This window comes from Meleagris gallopavo, chromosome 6, assembly GCF_905368555.1.
Source record: "Meleagris gallopavo chromosome 6, MGAL_WU_HG_1.1, whole genome shotgun sequence".
Taxonomy (NCBI): domain Eukaryota; kingdom Metazoa; phylum Chordata; class Aves; order Galliformes; family Phasianidae; genus Meleagris; species Meleagris gallopavo.
This window is the reverse complement of record NC_139409.1, coordinates 16,195,190-16,213,687: the sequence shown is the minus strand read 5'-3', so window position 1 is coordinate 16,213,687 and position 18,498 is coordinate 16,195,190. Positions and strand designations below refer to the sequence as shown.

The 18,498-nt window shown below is 37.1% G+C and overlaps 1 protein-coding gene across 1 annotated transcript in view; it reads left to right on the top strand.

Moving 5' to 3' along the window:
* The window catches only part of MYO3A (myosin IIIA), a 97,135-nt gene that overhangs the window by 51,259 nt on the left and 27,378 nt on the right, over positions 1-18,498 (top strand). Inside the window, exons 13-21 of the mRNA XM_085227227.1 lie at positions 1,259-1,461; positions 2,750-2,848; positions 2,946-3,060; positions 6,526-6,652; positions 7,863-8,073; positions 10,416-10,563; positions 15,293-15,446; positions 16,480-16,568; positions 18,241-18,370. Coding sequence (XP_085083353.1) covers positions 1,259-1,461; positions 2,750-2,848; positions 2,946-3,060; positions 6,526-6,652; positions 7,863-8,073; positions 10,416-10,563; positions 15,293-15,446; positions 16,480-16,568; positions 18,241-18,370 — 1,276 coding nt within the window. The remainder of the gene's footprint in view (positions 1-1,258; positions 1,462-2,749; positions 2,849-2,945; positions 3,061-6,525; positions 6,653-7,862; positions 8,074-10,415; positions 10,564-15,292; positions 15,447-16,479; positions 16,569-18,240; positions 18,371-18,498) is intronic.

The following is an 18,498-nucleotide window of genomic DNA, read 5'->3' as shown; positions in this document are numbered from 1 at the left end:
AATTATCTTAGAGCTTTTTGCCTCTCACCACAACCAGTTTGCTATCACTTGGATATGTTCATTCTGGGAAGTAATCATCATAATTAGCAGAACGGGATTTTGCATTTCCCAAGTGATATGCTAGCAAACTGATCCACTAGTGTGGTGCAGTGCAACTTTAAACAGATGGTAACATGGATTGTAAAAGCAGGCAAGCCATGTCAAGTGATGGACCGCAGAAACTGATTGTGTATTTCCACTTTCAGCCAGCCATCCATTCTGCAGAATGCTATATTGTGACATGCTTCATGGTATATGCATGCCTTTCTTTCCATATGCTTTATGTAGGAATGACCACTGATTATGAGACTACTTATTCAAAAGTATAGTGGACAGCCAAGTATGTGTCAGTTTGTGAAAGTCCATTGTATCAAAGGCTCCATGTATATGAGCAATGGCACACTCTATTTGTGATGTAAGGCCTCTATTCATTCCATTGCAATTTGATGCCTTCTTAAATCTGCAGGGCCATGTTTCTTTGAGATTCATGGGAGGAAAGGGACCTGTGTATCTGATGAGGAAAATTAATTGATCAGTGTGATTGATAAAAACTCAAAGACAGCTTTTGTCTATACAAGGTGAAATATTTTTCCCTCTGAAATCTTATATTCCTTACTCCAATGAAAAACTCCTTCAGTGAAGGTATGCCTACATGTTTAAATGAAGGAGTGTACTCAGCTGGTTTTGTGTGAGCTGGCTTTCATCTCATTCATGCAGTTGCAATTGGAGTGAAAATGAGGAGGACAGGATCCAACCCCCATGTGGATACAATCTGTAATTGCTAGTCTGTGCCACAGCACCTGTGCTCTTGTCACCCACACTAATGAGTCAAGGTGTGAGATGTGCCTTACCTTGTTACAGAAACAGTTTGATCTGTTCTTTGACTGTAGCAAAGCAGCAAGATTAGATGAATGGCTGAATAAACAACAGATAGCACACCCATTTGTTCATTTCTGTTCGGAAGCTTATGCCCAACTCCAAGTATTGAAGGAGTCCCATTGACATAATGCTCATGAAGCAAAGCCTGTGTGTAAGGGTTGTATTGCACGGGGTTCACTCACTGATACAGGAAAAAAAAGGAAAAAGGCTCAAATGCAACATTTTGAACTACACAAAAGTCACACTACATGGTGCAAACTGGAATAGGAAAGAAGCACTTAAGAAGGAATGTATTTGAATGATTACTGCTAATTTTAAGCACTGTCTTTCTCATATCTAGGCTAATAACAGGACTCTACAGGAGAAAATCCTCCAGGTGAATAACCTTGTAGAAGCATTTGGAAATGCAGGCACTATCATCAATGATAACTCCAGCAGATTTGGAAAATATTTGGAAATGAAATTTACTTGTGGTGGCACTGTAGTAGGAGCTCAGATTTCAGAGTACCTCCTTGAAAAATCCAGAGTTGTCCACCAGGCAGTGTAAGTATAAAAGTATAAAAATAATTTTTCACCTCATTTGAGGCTTACAGAGAAGGCTTACAATAATGGAAATTATCTCAGGACAAAATAGAAGGAAGAGTAAAGAGTACTGTGAGGGCTTTGTGTGGTTGTGTTGTGATGTGGCTTTTTACATAAATGATATATGAACAGTTAATAGTTCTGTCAGCTAATTGAAAACTACTCCCATTTTTTTTTCATTGCCTCCACGGTTGCTTAAACAAATCCCATGAAGGTTCATATCTGATGTATAAAAGGTATATTGGAATATCTAAAGAATTAAAAGCTTTCTAATGGTTCTTTGTGGAAATTATGGAGAAATCGAAATTTTACTTTGACGCAAACTTTTAGTATTATATAAATTATGTGGCTTTGCCTTAATTGCTTTATGTTTCCTCTAGTATTTTAGATTTGTTTGCAAAATGTTCATTTTCTACTTTGGCGAATTTAGTTGGATCTGGTTTATGCAGGATTACAGACCAAGTGCAATACAGAGCCATTTCTGTTGTGTGTATATCTCATAAGAGAAAAATTAAATGGCATTTCTAATGTATTAAAATTATTGAAATGTATTTTCTATCATGATATATAGTAAAACTATTATACTTATTCTGTTTCTATCTTAGTAATGATAGAAAAGATAGAGCTTGAGACAAGGAATCTTGTTGTTTTACATTTTTCTGCTTACTGGTCTTTTCTCATTTTTATTCGTTCTGTATGACTTTGTTGTCTGTTGCGTATTTCTGGTATGAATGATTTCTGAATCTCACTGGCAATTTTTTTATTAACAATTTAAAGTTAGATGCAGGTTTATAAAAAGCTTTTTTTTCATTCCCGAGTTGAACATAAGCACAGAAAGTGCTTTTTCAGGATAAAATTAGCTTTTTCCCTAAAATATTACCTTTTTCTTAACTTAATATGTGTTTTTTTTTCCTGTCACCATTAGTTGGTATTTACATTTTGCCACATGCTGAGACAGGTGGTCAGCAAACCATTTAGGTGCCTCAAATGTTCTTTGGGTAGGTGTTTAGAGATCTGAATTCACAGGAAAATGCTGCTGAACTGGTTAGCCTGAGAGGCACTATAGGAGGTTAGTGCTTGAAGCATGAATTTCAAGGACTCCTGAAGCTGTTGGTGGAAAGCATTGTTCTCTCTGCTGGCAATTCAAGTGAGCCTTGTCCTTTACCTTAATAGCATTTAATTATAGCGTGTATGTCATCAGTAAATGTGACATAGATACACTTCTAAACAAGTTTCTTTCTTGTTGCAGAGGAGAGAAAAATTTCCATATTTTTTATTATATTTATGCTGGTCTTGCAGAAAAGAAAAAACTGGCACATTACAAATTGCCAGAATATAGACCTCCCAGGTAATACTGTTTATTTTTACAAAAATTGATTCCTTAGAAATGTGATGGTGTTGAATTCCTAACCTCGTTTAAATTCTAACTCTGTCAACTCTTCCAGATATCTGCAAAACGATCATTTCAGAATAGTGCAAGACTTTATGAACAATAGCTTTTATAAGTCGCAGTTTGAATTAATTGAACAGTGCTTCAAAGTCATAGGTTTTACACTGGAGGTGAGTGCTGATAACCCTTTCTAATGAATTTTAATGGCTACCTTGATAAGGGAAAACATGAATAAAAAATTGAAATAATCACCCTTGTTATTTTCCTCCTTTAGCAGTAGTGTTTTTATGATATTACGTGGTCAACTTGCTGTTATATGCTACATTTAAATTTTTAAGGTTTTAAGGCATAGATAAACTAATAAAATGATGTTAGTCAACAAGGCTTTGATGATCGTGAACACAGCACAGCTGAGTGATTGGGGAAAGAAGGCTTTTGCAAATTAAATGCATAGAAAATGTTGTAACTGTTTATTAGTCTATAATTTTGGGACTACGAATATGAGCTTCATCTCTGGTTTAAGATGATGTCCATGGTGAGAGTTCTAAAAATTCATTGAGTTTATCTGGGTTTTGATGAACTCAATAAATTTTCACAACTCCAGAGACAAAGTTGAGTGAAGTTTTTACATTCCTTTAGAGTGGATCTGATCACTGAACATTAACTGAACCCATTCTTCCTTTATCATCTCATACCATTGCTCTATTGGCCATTAAATCCTTCTCACCAGGCTGTTTTTCATGTAATTGTAGTTAAAACCATGCCTCTGTACTTATAAAATATGACGCAAGGGAAATAAACCCCATCCTGCACCCTTGTTCTCTCATTTTAGAAGCTGTGCATCTTGGCTATAGTTTACCACTGACTTTATCAATCACAAATGATAGCAGGAACACAACCCATATGATATCTGTGAAATATAGAACTATTGCTGCAGAATGGATGCATGTTTTAGTCTGTCTATCAAAATCATATTTTGTAAGAAGTTTTTCTCGGAAAACTACTCTGTTAATTTCAGGATGTCTTGTTTCCTTCAATATTTTTGAATTGGTAGCAGAACATCCATTCTGTTCCTCCATACTCCTTCTACATTAAGCTGCAGTAACAGCAGAGTTCACAGTCTCTTTCTCCTCTGTGTGCTTATTCATAACTGCTCGTAATAATATCACATATCCTTTCACACCTGTACTTTTCAGCACTCTAGAAGCAGCCTGGGAGGATATGCACAATTCAGCACTGGTAGCAGTTTTATCTCACCAAAAACCTTGATATGCCCTAATTAATACTGTGTAAAGCAAGTAGTCTGTTCTTGTTCCACACTCTTTTGTTCACTTTGATAGATGGAAAGAATAGTCCTGATCATCCAGAAGAGGAGACCATTCTTACAAATTAAAGATTCACTTCTAATACCATCACTGGCTGCATTAAGCAGATGTAGCACGCGTCTTCATTCAGTTTCCTCAGTAAGCCACAATGAGCTTAATCTGTGAATGATTATTATTATGACTTGCCACAATTTCAGAAGTAGGTGAAGCAACATAAATAATCTGTGGCTACAAGTGAGCCCCATCCATGATAACCTGTCTTACATTCTCCATTGGTTGAATTAGCCTGTCTGATGTTGTGTTTGCAAGAGTGAAGGAACAGAGGAATCTTTCTTAGTTGAGGCTCTGATACAGGATACAAGGAAACTGTAAGGAACTAGCACTTGTATGTCTCTCCAGAGCTGCCAAGAGGACATTGCTTTCTCTATTTCTGCATCAGGTGGCAGAGCAGGATGCCAGCAGGGAAGGGAAGTTTGACTTGTTTCCAAATGGTGGCAGAGGTGTGAATAAGTGTTTGTTTTCGTGTTTACATACTGCTTCCCAACCCTTCCGAGTGAACTCAGGATGTCTACACCACTCTCTTTAGAGGAGTGATGGCTATTGCCAGAAATAAGAGTGTGTATGTACAGGGATGATTTCTTTTCTATTAGGAAAAAAATGCTGTACAACAGAGTTCCTTTTCTAAGTTATTTATTTCTAACTAGCCTTGAGCTTTGATATTCACCCTGCAGTGCCAAGGAAGATCTATATATACATATTCTGTATTTTATTATCAGAAAGCCTTGAATAAAATATCTTCTTCAGTTAAAACTAAGACCTAAATAAAGATTTCATTCTTTAAAATTTGTTTTTAACTGCCTCACAGCCATTAATAGTAACTGTCCATATCCCAGCCTTAAAATCACACTGTTTCATCTCAAGTTGCAAGGCAAAGTTAATAGAAAGAACTGGCTGAGGTGAGCAGTAATCATGCTGTATAAAACAGATCAAGCCAGATTTAGAACACGGTGGGAAAGGGAATAGAACTGTCAGCAGCAATACATACTGTACAGCATAATGGCAGAAGTTAAGCTCTTCATTTTCTGTGTTTTATGTGTCCCTAAGCTTAAAATGTAAATGATTGCTTAAAGCCTACATCAGCTGTGAGTCAATTATCCTGAGCATAATTTTCGAGTGTGCTCATATAGTTTGTCTTGCTGTCACTGGAATAATTAATTTATTAACTGCTAGATTAACTTCTCTGAAAGTGCTGAAAACAAGACCGAGTCCTCTAGAACAATTAAGTAAGGATTGTATCGGAGTAAATGATGCCTGACATGGAACCAGCAAACTACTGAATATCAGGAATAAAATGCTGTGGAATTATGAAAATTGTCATTTTAAAATACTAATCAAAGTTATAAAACTGCTTATTGTAAAACAACCATAAAACTTACAAAACTGGTCTTTATAAAATGCACTATTACTCTGTGCCTCAGAGTGTGTAGTACTGGAGATTGCTAGCTTAAAACTGGGTCTGTTTTACAGGAACACTTCAGCATTTCTGAGTAGAAAATACAGATCATTGAGTATACTGAAAAATGTTCACAGTTCAGGTGAAAATTCACAGCTGAAAATTGGCATTTCAAAATCTATGTGCAAAGAATACCTTATTTCATTCATTACAAATCTTGTAATCAGATTTTGTCCTATGTAATTACTTAAAATCATTTACTGTAGGTATCACTTTGCTGTCCAGACTAATATTAGCCCTATTTCAAGGCAGAATCTCTGGAACCTACTGAAACATTTGAAATCTATACATTTCAGTTTAAATATACTTAAATACAGTCCACACCAAAGTACTGTGGTGAGTATTCTGTTCCTTAGTGACATTTTGAAAAATTCTCTGCTAAATAGAGATGTGAGTTCTCACTCTTCTCCCAGTGAAGCTCTTTTCCTGATGACATTGATGGAGTGGTTGCAGACCTATTATTATTTGGAGTACTCTGTTTCCGTGATCCAAGAAACTTAAATGCAGATTTTTAAAATATTTTTGCTGATGTAGGTATTACATTTTTAGACAAGATTGAGTCTGCAGACATGGTGAAGGGTGGAAATAATAATCCTCTGTGTTCCCTCTACTTGTACAGAACAGGGAATAATTGCTTGGGAAAGTATTCCTAAAAGAAATAGCCATGTGGCAGACAACGGGAGAAAGTGTTCCAAGCTTAGGAAAGAACATGTGGATAACCATCACATGCACCCAAGTGAGAAGCCTCTCAGGCTACTAAGTGTTACATCTATTTTTTTTGTATATATACTTTCCAGGAACTTGGAAGCGTATACAGTGTTCTGGCTGCCATTCTAAATGTGGGTAACATTGAATTTTCTGCAGTGGTATCTGAACACATGATTGACAAGAGCAACATTTCCAATCCAGTAGCCCTTGAAAATTGTGAGTTTTTTCTTGCTTTGACTTTGTTTTCCTTTTAGCATTTTAGTAGCAAATGTCTTTCATTGTGAAAAGTTATCAATGAGGGCTGTATTCACATGGAAATTTTGCAAGAGAAATTAAATGTTGGAATTAGATTAATTCCAGGCTCACCTGAATTCAAATGTAAGAAGAAAAAAAAAAACCGTTTTATGTGACTAACTAGTTTGCTGGCATTCAGAAAACACGACAAACATTGCAGGTGCTTGAAAAGAAAATCATTGGAATTTTTCCAAGGTTATTTGAACATTTGAAGGAGAACCTCATTAACATTTTGAATATTTTTTTCAGTTTATTTCATGGATCTTCATTATTTGTTCCATGCACGTACATGTTGAACTGCATCTAACTAATTATTTGGAAGGGTTACCTTACACTTCTGGTTGTAATTAGCTGGAGAAGGAGAGGAGCAATGATTCTCAAGGAAGTTGCTACTCTTTCTCAGTAATTACAGATGAGGAGTCTATGAACTCTTCATGCTATCTTCTTACACATTTTCTTGTCATAGAAAAATGTCGTGCAACTGGGAAAGAAGCAAAAGGAGACAGCTGCAGATTACAGGGATGGAATATAACAGAGGGATATTCACGCCTCACAACTTTCATGCTCCCAACAGTCACCTAGATTCCCTAGCATTTCTCCATAGACAGTTTGGAGAAGCAGCCTCCTTGATGGAATAGTTTAGAGCATCTAAATGCCTGTGCTTTGAATTGCTGATTGCTGTTAAAATTGAGAGGTTTAGATTTTATGTTGAGGGACATTTTTCACTGACAGGTTGGTGAAGTGCTGAAACAGGCAGCCCAGAGAAGTTATAGATGCTCCAGTCCTGGAAGTGTTCAAGGCCAGACTGGATGGGATCTTGGGCAGCCCGATTTAGTGCCTGATTCAGTGGCTGAAAACCCTACTCAGGGCAGGGGGGGTTGAACTAGATGGTCTTGGAGGTCCCTTCCGACCCAAGCCATTCTATGATTCTGTAATACAGCAAAAGGCAGAAAGGCTGATGACTGAAATAGGTACTGACCATCGGTTTGTATGAACACCCCCACTTGCAGGTTTAATTTAAGACTTTGATTCAGCCACTGTTTGGTAGTACGTTATACTTGCAGCCTTGACGACAAAAGTGTGTGTTTTTTTCTTCAGAAGTCTGCCTCTGAGCTGTGACCTTATCTTCCAGGTGCATCCTTGCTGTGTATTCAGGCAGACGAGCTGCAAGAGGCCCTCACTTCTCACTGTGTAGTGACTCGAGGAGAAACAATTATTCGTCCCAATACTGTGGAAAAAGCCACTGATGTCAGAGATGCAATGGCCAAAGCTCTCTATGGGCGCCTGTTCAGCTGGATAGTCAATCGCATCAACACTCTTCTCAAACCTGACAAACATTTAAGGTAAAATGTACTTTTCCAGAATAAAGAAAAATCTTCTATGGAAGGAGTGTGGTCTACATTGAAGTATTTAGTGTTCTCATGTTAAATGATGTTTTTTATACTATTTATATTATGCATTGGCAATACAGTAGATACAGATAGTACAGCATCTGGCGTTTTTCTGTTTAACCTTTACTCATTTAACAATTTGTAGATTATGTGTAACTATTGAAATTATTATTTTTTCCTTTAAACTGTCGACCACATTGGTCAAATTCTGCTCTCATGTGCACCCACATTGTTCCTTATATTGTGATTATTGCTTTTATATACACACAAATATACATCAGGGTAGTTTCCAAAGCCAGTTACTGAGCTAAATGCCCACGCTGTCTTACAGGGTGACGTTTTAAACACACAGATGAGAAAGATCCTGGGAATGAGATTTTAATGCATTTTGCTAATTAATTAAAGAAGAAATAACGCAGCTTGCATTGTAGATCCTGTAGGTCAGGGCTCTTTCTGGCTGGGAATATCAATGATGAAGCATGAACTTGAAACAGAATGTCAATAACAAATAGCTTTGCAAATCTAAATTTTTCTGGATTTTGTATTTTTGAAGCATCAAATGAAAGTCAAGGCTGCAATCCTAAAATCTATCTAAACTTTCAAAAATTTGGTTACCACAGGGCAGCAATAAGCAGAACTTTAATCAGTAGATAGTTGAATAAAATACATGACAGATGAGGCAGCATTGCTAATGCGTGCCTCTCTTTGAGAAGAGTCTTTTTCAAATTGAATACTTACCATGCTGGTGAGTATGGAGAATGTTTGACCTGAAATTCTTGCTATAAACAAACAAATAACAACAACAAACAAAAACAAAAGTCTACACTGTTTTTTGTGGTAGTAAAATAATTAATAATTTGTATTTATTTCCTCTTTTTTTTTTTTTTTTTTTTAAATTAGTTCTGAAGAGGAAAGACAATTTCCAGACAGACAAAGTAGTCACCAATATAGGTCAAAATCAGCAAATGTCTTTGGTCACAGTCTCATAGAATCATAGTAAATCCCACTTTGAAAGGGAATCACAAGGATCGTTGAGTCCAGCTGCTGGCTCCACACAGAATCATCCAGTAAAATAGTATTTGTAAATTTGTATTATTTGCCAGAGCAGGACATGTGCCTTTAAATTTTGCTTATTGTTTCCTCTTTTAAGTCTTCTCAATGCACTTGCAGGGGCAGGAAACAATAAAAAAGATGCCAGCCGTAGAAGTTGTATGATTCTCTTTGCAGTGGTGCTCAGGGTCAGAGACATTGTGCACAACCTAGAGCCCAGGAGCTGCCCCTGCCCATCAGCTGCACTGTGCAGTGATGGAGTGCTGGCACAGGGACCAGAGAGGCTGTGAGGTTTCCGCCTACTAAGGGGATTTCTAAAGGCTGCATGCACATGGGCCTGGGCACCCTGCTCGGATTGACCTTGCTGGGAGCAGGGCTGTGCTAGAGGAACCAGTTACTGAAAACAGAAACTGAATCTGTTTCATTTGACCCAAACTTGGCCTTGCAGTCCGTACCACAGATTCTTGGCATGTGGTGCTGCAGAGCTAGCAAAAATGAGAGCCAGAGCCAGCACAGCCCAAGTGCCCCAGTGCCAGCTGCACACACAGACATCACACATGCATTCACTACAAAGATACAGCTACGTTGAGAGCAAAACACAGCAAGAACTTTCATTTGGCACTTCTGACTTATTTTGGAAATAGCACAAAAAGAGATAAGGAATAGCCAGAAGAAAAGTTCTGCGTGTGGTCGTTCCATGAGGAAATACTTCAGTTTGTGAGATGGCCTTCACAAAGATGTTCAAGTGCTCAATATACTAGTAGTTATTTAGATGCATAGGAGGTCTAGCTATTCTTTCTTTAGACTTTCCTGTTAAAATAAGAAGTTTAAAGTGTTGTGAATATGTAATAAGAAGAAATAATATCTAGTGTCTTTAGTTCCAAAGAACAATTGAATAAGGCCTGTTTGCGTACAAAAGGAACAAAAAGAACCTCATGTTGTTTCTGTACCATCAGCTTTTTACAGTAGATTATTAACTAGCACATATTAATCAAATTTGAAGTCTTCTTCACACTTATAAATTGAATTGGGCATTAGATGATTCAGAGTATCTGGTTTGCAGATAGAGATGTCTTTGGATTTATGTGCATTTATTGTATTTCAAATAAAAATTGATTTTTTTTAAAAGAAAAATCTGATTTAGTAAAGGTTATTCCGTTCATTTGCTGTACAGATATGGCTTATGATTTGCTTTCACAAAACAATTATGAGTATAGTTAATGTCAAATAATTAATCTTTGCAGTGGAAGTGATGATGGTTTGAACATTGGAATTCTTGATATCTTTGGCTTTGAGAATTTCAAGAAGAATTCTTTTGAACAACTCTGTATCAACATTGCCAATGAACAGATTCAGTTCTACTTCAATCAACACGTCTTTGCCTGGGAACAGGTATGTGTTGAATTTTGTGATTAAGATTTAATATTGCTGAACATATAAAAGCTTGTTTTAAGGAATGACTTTGTTTCTTCTCCATAGGAAATTGTAAATTGCAGATCCTAACGAATGTTTTCTGAATATGTATTATATGAAGCACTGTTGGATTGCTATTTGCAAGTAAAATGCCTACATAAAATACATCAAACTTGAAATGTACAGTATCTAAGCAACATGACACAGTGATGATCATTCTGGTGCTAATGCAGTGTTGTTTTCCTGAGGAATAATGTATCGTATGGTTCTACAGTAAAAAAAAAATAAATGAGTAGTGAAATAATTATTGAAGTGCAGTGTTCATAATAACTTGCTAATAAGCTTAATGAACATTGAAATTCCATAAATAAAAAAAAAGGAAATCTTGATCTTAATTTGTTCTTGTTCAGGAGCTAGCTCATCTAAGCTAAATAACGATGGATTTAATCAAAATAATTTTATGTGAAACAGAGAATAGAAATGCAGTTATAAAAGTTTATTAAATTGTAGAGGACTAAAAAACCTCAGAAAAAGATCACCTCAATTTTATAAACTATTTCATGTGACTCATCTTTAAACCATTATTCAGTATTGTTATTTGAAGAAATTGCATGTCTGGGGAAAAAATAATGATTTCATTGGAAGTAGATATATTCACTATTGTCACTGATTTCTTTTCTGTACCTGAGTCTGAAAACTAATAATAGCTTTGCTTTCCTTGGAGGTGCAACCTGCTAAAAATATAGCTTCAGAAGTGATGGGAAAGGTATGTTAGGATGTGGTCAAAGATCCTACGCTTTGTTATTCAGAAAGTTCCCCAGTCAGCCTCTCTGAAGATCTTCATTGCCATACAAAGATGTCCTTGCATAAATTACAAAGAGCAATCACCCCCAGCCTTTAGGAACTAGCACCCCCACTGAAACTGCCTGAAAAGAATGAATGAGTAATGTCATAACGTCTTATATAACATTTACTGAAGTGACATAAGTAGCCAAAACAGTAGACCAAAATACAATGGATTGTACCACTCCTGTCAACTGATCTAAGAAAAATTGGCCTTACTGCTCTCGTATCATTTTTTGTTAGTCTTGTTGCATTGATACAGTAAATAAGAAGAGCCTGGGTAGGATGTAAAGAAGAATTGCCTCTAGTTTTCCTAAGGAAGTTTTTTTTTTTTTCCCCCGTGAGTGACCACAGACTTACAATAACTCCTGACTGTTTCTCCTTTAGTTTTTTGCACCAAGTGATGCTGAAAATTTTCTACAGGAATGACATTTATGAAGACAATTACACAATATTGAGAAATCCTTTTTATTGAATGTTTTCTGTAGCGTTTAGTGTCACTGTAGTACCCCTAATGTGACTTTATTAGTTTTTAATATTCTTTTCCATTATATCATTATATATGAGAGCTGCTCCAAAAGTAATGCCTCCTTTTTCATTATGTTGCATGTGCTGTCCTTCAAAGTGTTTCTCTCACATGTAAGACACTGCACTGATGTGAGAAAATTCTTTGCTAGCTCCATTTTCTGCAGGTAACTTTGTCTAGGAAGATAGCTTTCCCATTTCTTTCTCACTTGTTATGCTTCCATAAAAAGTAAACAGTGTAATGTGAAATACCTTCAATATTTTGGAAAGTGGTGAATTTATTGCCACTTAGAAGGATACTACTTTTTACATTTTATAAGTATGCAATGTTTATTTTACATTTGTGTAACAAATTGATCTTCTACTCTAAGCTGGAAATGTTCATCTTGAATAACTGCCTGGTGCTGCTATTTAAACCAAAGCATCATCATGCCACATTCTCAGAAAAAAATGACATTACATTTTTATTAAGCATGAAGATAATTTCCTAATGCATTTAATAATTCTTTTGTTGGTAAATGAAACCAGACCATACAAGGTAATAATACCTAGTTTTGATCACAGAAGAGACACCATAAAATACTGAGATGAGATTGGAGCCCAGGTATAAGTGCAACTCAGTCATTCCTTTTGACATCCCATCTATAGGAGTACTGTCTAGTGGATTATGCTTTAGAATTTCAATGAGCAGCTGATATTTTAAGGAGCCTTCTAGTTATAAAATACTGTGGGAGATTACAACATCCTGTAACTGATTCACTTATTAATTCAAATAAGATATATTTAATTACAATTTCATGATGTACATCATGAAAGCTTTTCTCCTTGCTGTTTGTATCATAATAATATGGTTGAGGACCAGCAAGTGCATAAGAAAATGTAATATGGTATCTCTTAATTCCAAGCCATCTGTCATACCGGTGCCTAGAAGGCTTGGTTATCAGCCATCCTCCAGAAGCTCAAGGGAAGTGATGAAGTGAACTTGCTCCATATCCTACTGGGCAGACAGCAGCATTACAGAAGCTGTCAGCACTAACATCCCATTCAGTTCTTAGGATACACGTGCTAAACACAAAGGGATTATATACACCGAATGAATGCTTTGAAGGTCAGGTACCTGGCAGTACAGGGAGGGGGAGCAGATGTTGCCATTATGGTGGAGCAGAATGGCTATTACAGAGTTCCTTTTCTATCAGCTCTCCTAACCAGACTCTCTCACAAACATTTCAAGTAGGGAAAAGTTAATTGTTAGATGTGTTGTCTCTGACATCTTCTTTGAGGATGTCTGAGCATCACCAAAACACTTTTCTGATTCATCCAAAGTAATATCTTCCACAATATCTTCCCTTTTCCCTCTTGATGAAAGTAGTCTTGGTAATCCTGAGCAGTAACAGCTGGTTTCATGAGCATAACAGCTGTGTGTCAGTACAGCCATAGCCCTTGGTTAAGCTGCCCCTACTCTGGTGTAATCTTTGGGAGATAACACAGAGTCATTCCCTTCCTGCCACTAGCTCCTACATGTATATAATTAACTTCATGCCTATATCAGTGATACATTTATTGTTGTCCTGTCTTCTTGTGCTACTCAGGTCATTGATCAAAATGAAAATCAAACCTCCACCTGTCCACTGCACCAGGGCAGACAAGAATGAAGTTAATATTAATTGCCTGAGAGACAGAGCCCATGAGGAACTGTAGAAGAGATTCTTACTCCTTACACCTTCACATGGGTGAATAGACCCTGCCATAACCTATCCTTGGAGTTAAGACTGTCCTGAGAAATTAGATCAAACTGGATAGTAGAGAAGTTTGGTTGTGTATTGTCTTCTCTTTCAAATGGATCAGCAGATATATTTATTTTGGTCAGCCTTTCAGTACCTAAAGGGAGCCTACAAACAGGAGGGAAATCAACTCTTTGATAGGATAGATAACAACAGGACAAGGGGAAATGGTTTTAAATTGAGAGAGAGAAGATTTAGGTTGGATGTCAGGGGGGAGTTCTTTACTAAAAGAGTAGTGAGGTGCTGGAACAGGCTGCCCAGAGAGGTTGTGGAAGCCCCGTCCCTGGAGGTGTTCAAGGCCAGATTGGATGGGACCCTGGGCAACCTGATCTAGTACTAAATGGGGAGGTTGGTGACCCTGCCTGTGCCAGGAGGTTGGAGATTCATGATCCTTGAGGTCCCTTCCAACCCTGGCCATTCTGTGATTCTGTATTTCCAAGACAGGGTAAGTGATTTGTTTTGTCACTTTGCAGTTTCTTTCTTGCTTAGAGGTATGAAGCCTAATAATGTGTGCTTTTCTGTTGTATATGGCAATTAATTGTTATTTGAAATCCTCACTGTGTTGCTTTCTTCACTCACCCCTGACTGTCATTCAAACTCACGTGAATGACACATAAGGAAAGGTTTTGGGGCTAGAGGTCTTTGAACTCATTAATATTAGCCATCGTTCATGTTTGTGACACTCAATTTACAGTGAATTCAGGGTAGCCCAACTGTGACATTGCATCATAAATTAATATAACACTTCTATAAAGTCCTATTATTTGGAAGAGAAATTATTTTTAGAGTAGCTCAAAAGGCTTAATTATGTGTTTCATAGTGTATGGAGCAGTCTGCGTGGGTCTGAAGGCAGCCTTGGTATGTATGGGAGCACTGCGCTCCCTTTTATACTGCATTATGTAATGCAGACAAAAATAATGGAAGGGTGGCAGTCCCTAGAACATCTTTCTCTTGATAAATCTGTGCCTGTCCTCTGCCATGCTGAAGGATTAAAGAAGGTCATTCTTATATTGGCCAGCTATAATTTAAATAATTTTTGAGAAAAAAATCATTGCAGCACCCTGTAGATACAGCTTTTGTTACTAGGTTATTCTCAGTCTGGTGGAAAGTTAAGGATATCCATAGTCTTCAGCAAAGAAAAAAGAATTGGCTCCTTTATTGTTTTTTAATAATTCTTAAACCTTTCTGTCATTTCTTAAAAGGAACAGAAAAAAAAAAAAGTAGAGGCCAACCTGGCACTATTTATGTAATTTTTAGAAAGTGTGTGCACCATACTTCCCAATGTGAGAGCTTTTCCAAATGTTTGAAGACAGGAATCAAACACTTGAGGCATCTCTTATCTCCAGTCACATTTGCAAAAATGCCATAGGAATCACTTAAGTATCCAATGGCAAATTAAAATCTATAGCTTGGCAGTGTGATACGTCCCTTCATGTCTTTAGCATCTCAGCATACCCTTTCCATGTAGTTTTTGTTTCCTGCAATTGACAGTTCATGAATTATTTTCTGAACTGGTTCTGTATAGATAGATATAATGTGCCTTCTGTTGTTTGTTACAGAATGAGTACCTGTATGAAGGTGTCGATGCAAGAGTTATAGAATATGAGGACAACAGGCCGCTCTTAGATATGTTCTTGCAGAAACCAATGGGCTTATTATCCCTGCTTGATGAAGAAAGTCGATTCCCACAAGCAACAGATCAGACACTTGTAGGTAGGTGCATGGTTTGTTTTGTAATTTTGCAGGATATCTCCCTGTTATGTTTTTGTTTGCTTTGTCTAGTTCAGCGTATATGTGCTAGCTGTTGTTTTCAGTGAGTCCACATTCCAGTGTCAAAGTATATTTCAGTGAGGCATGCATGGAAGGCTGGATACATCTCTGAAGTTGATAGAAGAAATGTTAGGAGTACAAATGAACCTAAGTTGTTAAGCCAGGTCTTTAATTCTTCCACCTTCAGGATTTTTTTAGTTATGGTGCTTAAAAGATAAAGGTCAAACTGATTTAAACCTCTAGGTTCATATGCCAAGAACACTGTTTTCAAAGCTGAGTTACATTCAGAATTCCAAAATGTTCTGGAATTTAACATGAACCATATCTGAACAAGAATTTTGGTATTCCTTAAGGGTAAAGACTGCAAACCTTGCTTTGGTGCCTTTCTGCAAATTATGTTTCCAATTCTGTTTATTTTGGAAATTAAAATTAAAACATCTGAATTTGTTGTGATTCAGATCCTGAATATTTCAATGCTACTGAGTGCTTACAGTTAATTTCAGTATTTCAGTGAGGTTTCTGAGCAGATTAATGTTTTAATGATTTTTGAATGTGCAGAGTGTCAGATGAAGGTTTTAACCAACATCTGAACACAGAACCTAGTAACAATATCCATAATAAGCATTTATATAAGCTCATTGTTTTTCTAATCTTATATTATATACTTTCCAATACAGAGCCCCCCAACCAACAGGTAAATGTTTCCTCACCACTCTGTTCCTATTCTGTTTTGTATATGAAGATCAAACGCTTAAAATACAAATGACTTTCTGAGGTGACACGTAAAAAAATGGTACGAAGAAAATAACTGATTCAAGAGTTCCCATATTCTCTACAGAGAATATTACAAGACATTTCTCCTTAAAACATCAGTAAGTTTTGTGCCACTGTATTGTCTGAGAAGTCAAGAAACATCCTTAGATGGACACAGATTCAGAAGACAATTAAGTAACTCCAATAATGTGTTTCCTTCTAGAAAAATTTGAGGATAATTTGAAGTCAAAGTATTTTTGGAGACCCAAAAGAGTAGATTTAACATTTGGGATTTATCATTATGCAGGAAAGGTAAGAGACCTATTGATATTTGTTGGGGAACAGTAGGTCTGGAAGGAAATGACAGAGGTCAGCTGGGTTGGTTCTTAATCTTTTTTTATTCAGGTCTGACGTGGAAATATTATACCTCAAAAGTAAAAAATGTATTTTTCTTCACAAAAAAAGTAAAATAAAATCAATAATGAAAGTGTGTTTTTCAATGTCACCCAGTAAATGAAGTGACTATTACAGCAGAACCAAAAAGTCACCATTCTGTAATACAACTCGGTGCTCCTCTAAATCTTCTGCTATACTTGTTTCCACTGCTTCAAAATCGGCTCCAGCTCCATTCCTTCTCCCTTTTGGTATCTCCTTCACCCCATCAGCCTTACTACTAAGTTCGGTACTTTCATTAGACAGATAGAAAAGGCCATGCTTTCTACTTTATTTGATGAGCCTCATCTTGCCCTGCTCTACAAGGTGATTTCCTGAACATGTCTTTGCAAACTCAGGAGGAGTCGCTGATGGGCTAAGGCAAGATGCTGCTGGCCAGCTGATCCTTGTGGAAGCAGGAGCTCACACTTCCTTTTGAGTTCTTTTCAAGAGACAGAGTAAGCATTGCTGTCTCACATGGGAAACTTTGTAGTGCCTGTGCAGAACAGGAGCAGCTGGTCTGGAACAAGCACTGCACCCGCACTTCCCATCAGCTGACGGAAGATAGCTTGCCCCTTGTATAACACAGGCAGCTACAAAAGGCCTGTGGTGACACCTCTGAAATTAATCTGCTAAATTATGTATGTTTAATGAGCATTGCTTATCTCACTGCTGAGGAGTGGGGAGTCAGCTCTGCCTGTACCACTCCTGATTCCTCCACTGCAGCTGTGGATTTCACCAGCCCTTTCCAGCACTGAAGAACATTTTTTATTAGGAGGTTTCTGCTACTATTCTTAAATTTCAATTGCTGGTGATTTTATTTCATTGCTTTTAGTCTTGTTCACTGTAAACCTGGAATACAATTTATTTCCTTTTTCTTTCAAAGCCCTTTTTGTAATTTAGGATTGTTAATGGGTTGTATTTTGTGTTGAAATTAAACATGCAGCTTTTGCCACCCTTTGGCCTGGTTTTCTTGTGGGTCATTGACAGATAGAATTCTGGAGGTACATATTGAGTTGGATATCCCATGCCTGATTTGTTTGTAGAGATCTCATGTGCAGCTTACTTTGAAAACTTCCTTTGTAGTTAATGCAGGGTTCTCTAGGAAGAGGATAAGTCCTGGGGCCAGTGCAGCACAGTATGAATGGGACAAAAAGACTGCACAATATGGGTAACCTATGCAATAAGGTTGAAAGCAAGTTCAGTGCTTGTTGTGTATTTACACCTGTACTAGTGTAAATGATGGCTACAATACAGTTATTCTGCTGCTAAGTCCACACTGACTAAAACTGGTATTCCCTGCATGAGGGCATAAGAGTGTCTCCAGGTACTCTGGAGTAATAGATTTGCTTTTAGTAATCTGCATCATAATGGCTCTCAATATTGAAAAGTTAAAACTGTCTGTGATCAAAAGAAAGACTGTGAGCAAGAGCAAACCTCATGGCTGAAAAGCTATTAATGTCTCTTGATATATTACAAGCCACATGCCAGAGTGGAATTTACAATTACTTTTCAGAAGCCTAGAAGATGCATAAATGCACTTTTTAAACAGGTTCTGTATAATGCAAGTGGATTCCTGGCCAAAAATAGAGATACTCTGCCAGCTGATATTGTGCTGCTTCTGCGATCATCTGAAAACAATCTGATACGACAGTTGGTAACGCATCCTCTTACAAAAACAGGTATTGCTATTGTGGTAATCTTCCTACTGTCCTTCTCTAGCCTTCATGCTGACCACAGCTGGATTTCATACGACCATTTATTGATGACATTATACACTTTGTGGCTTAACTTTCCAACCCTAGAATCT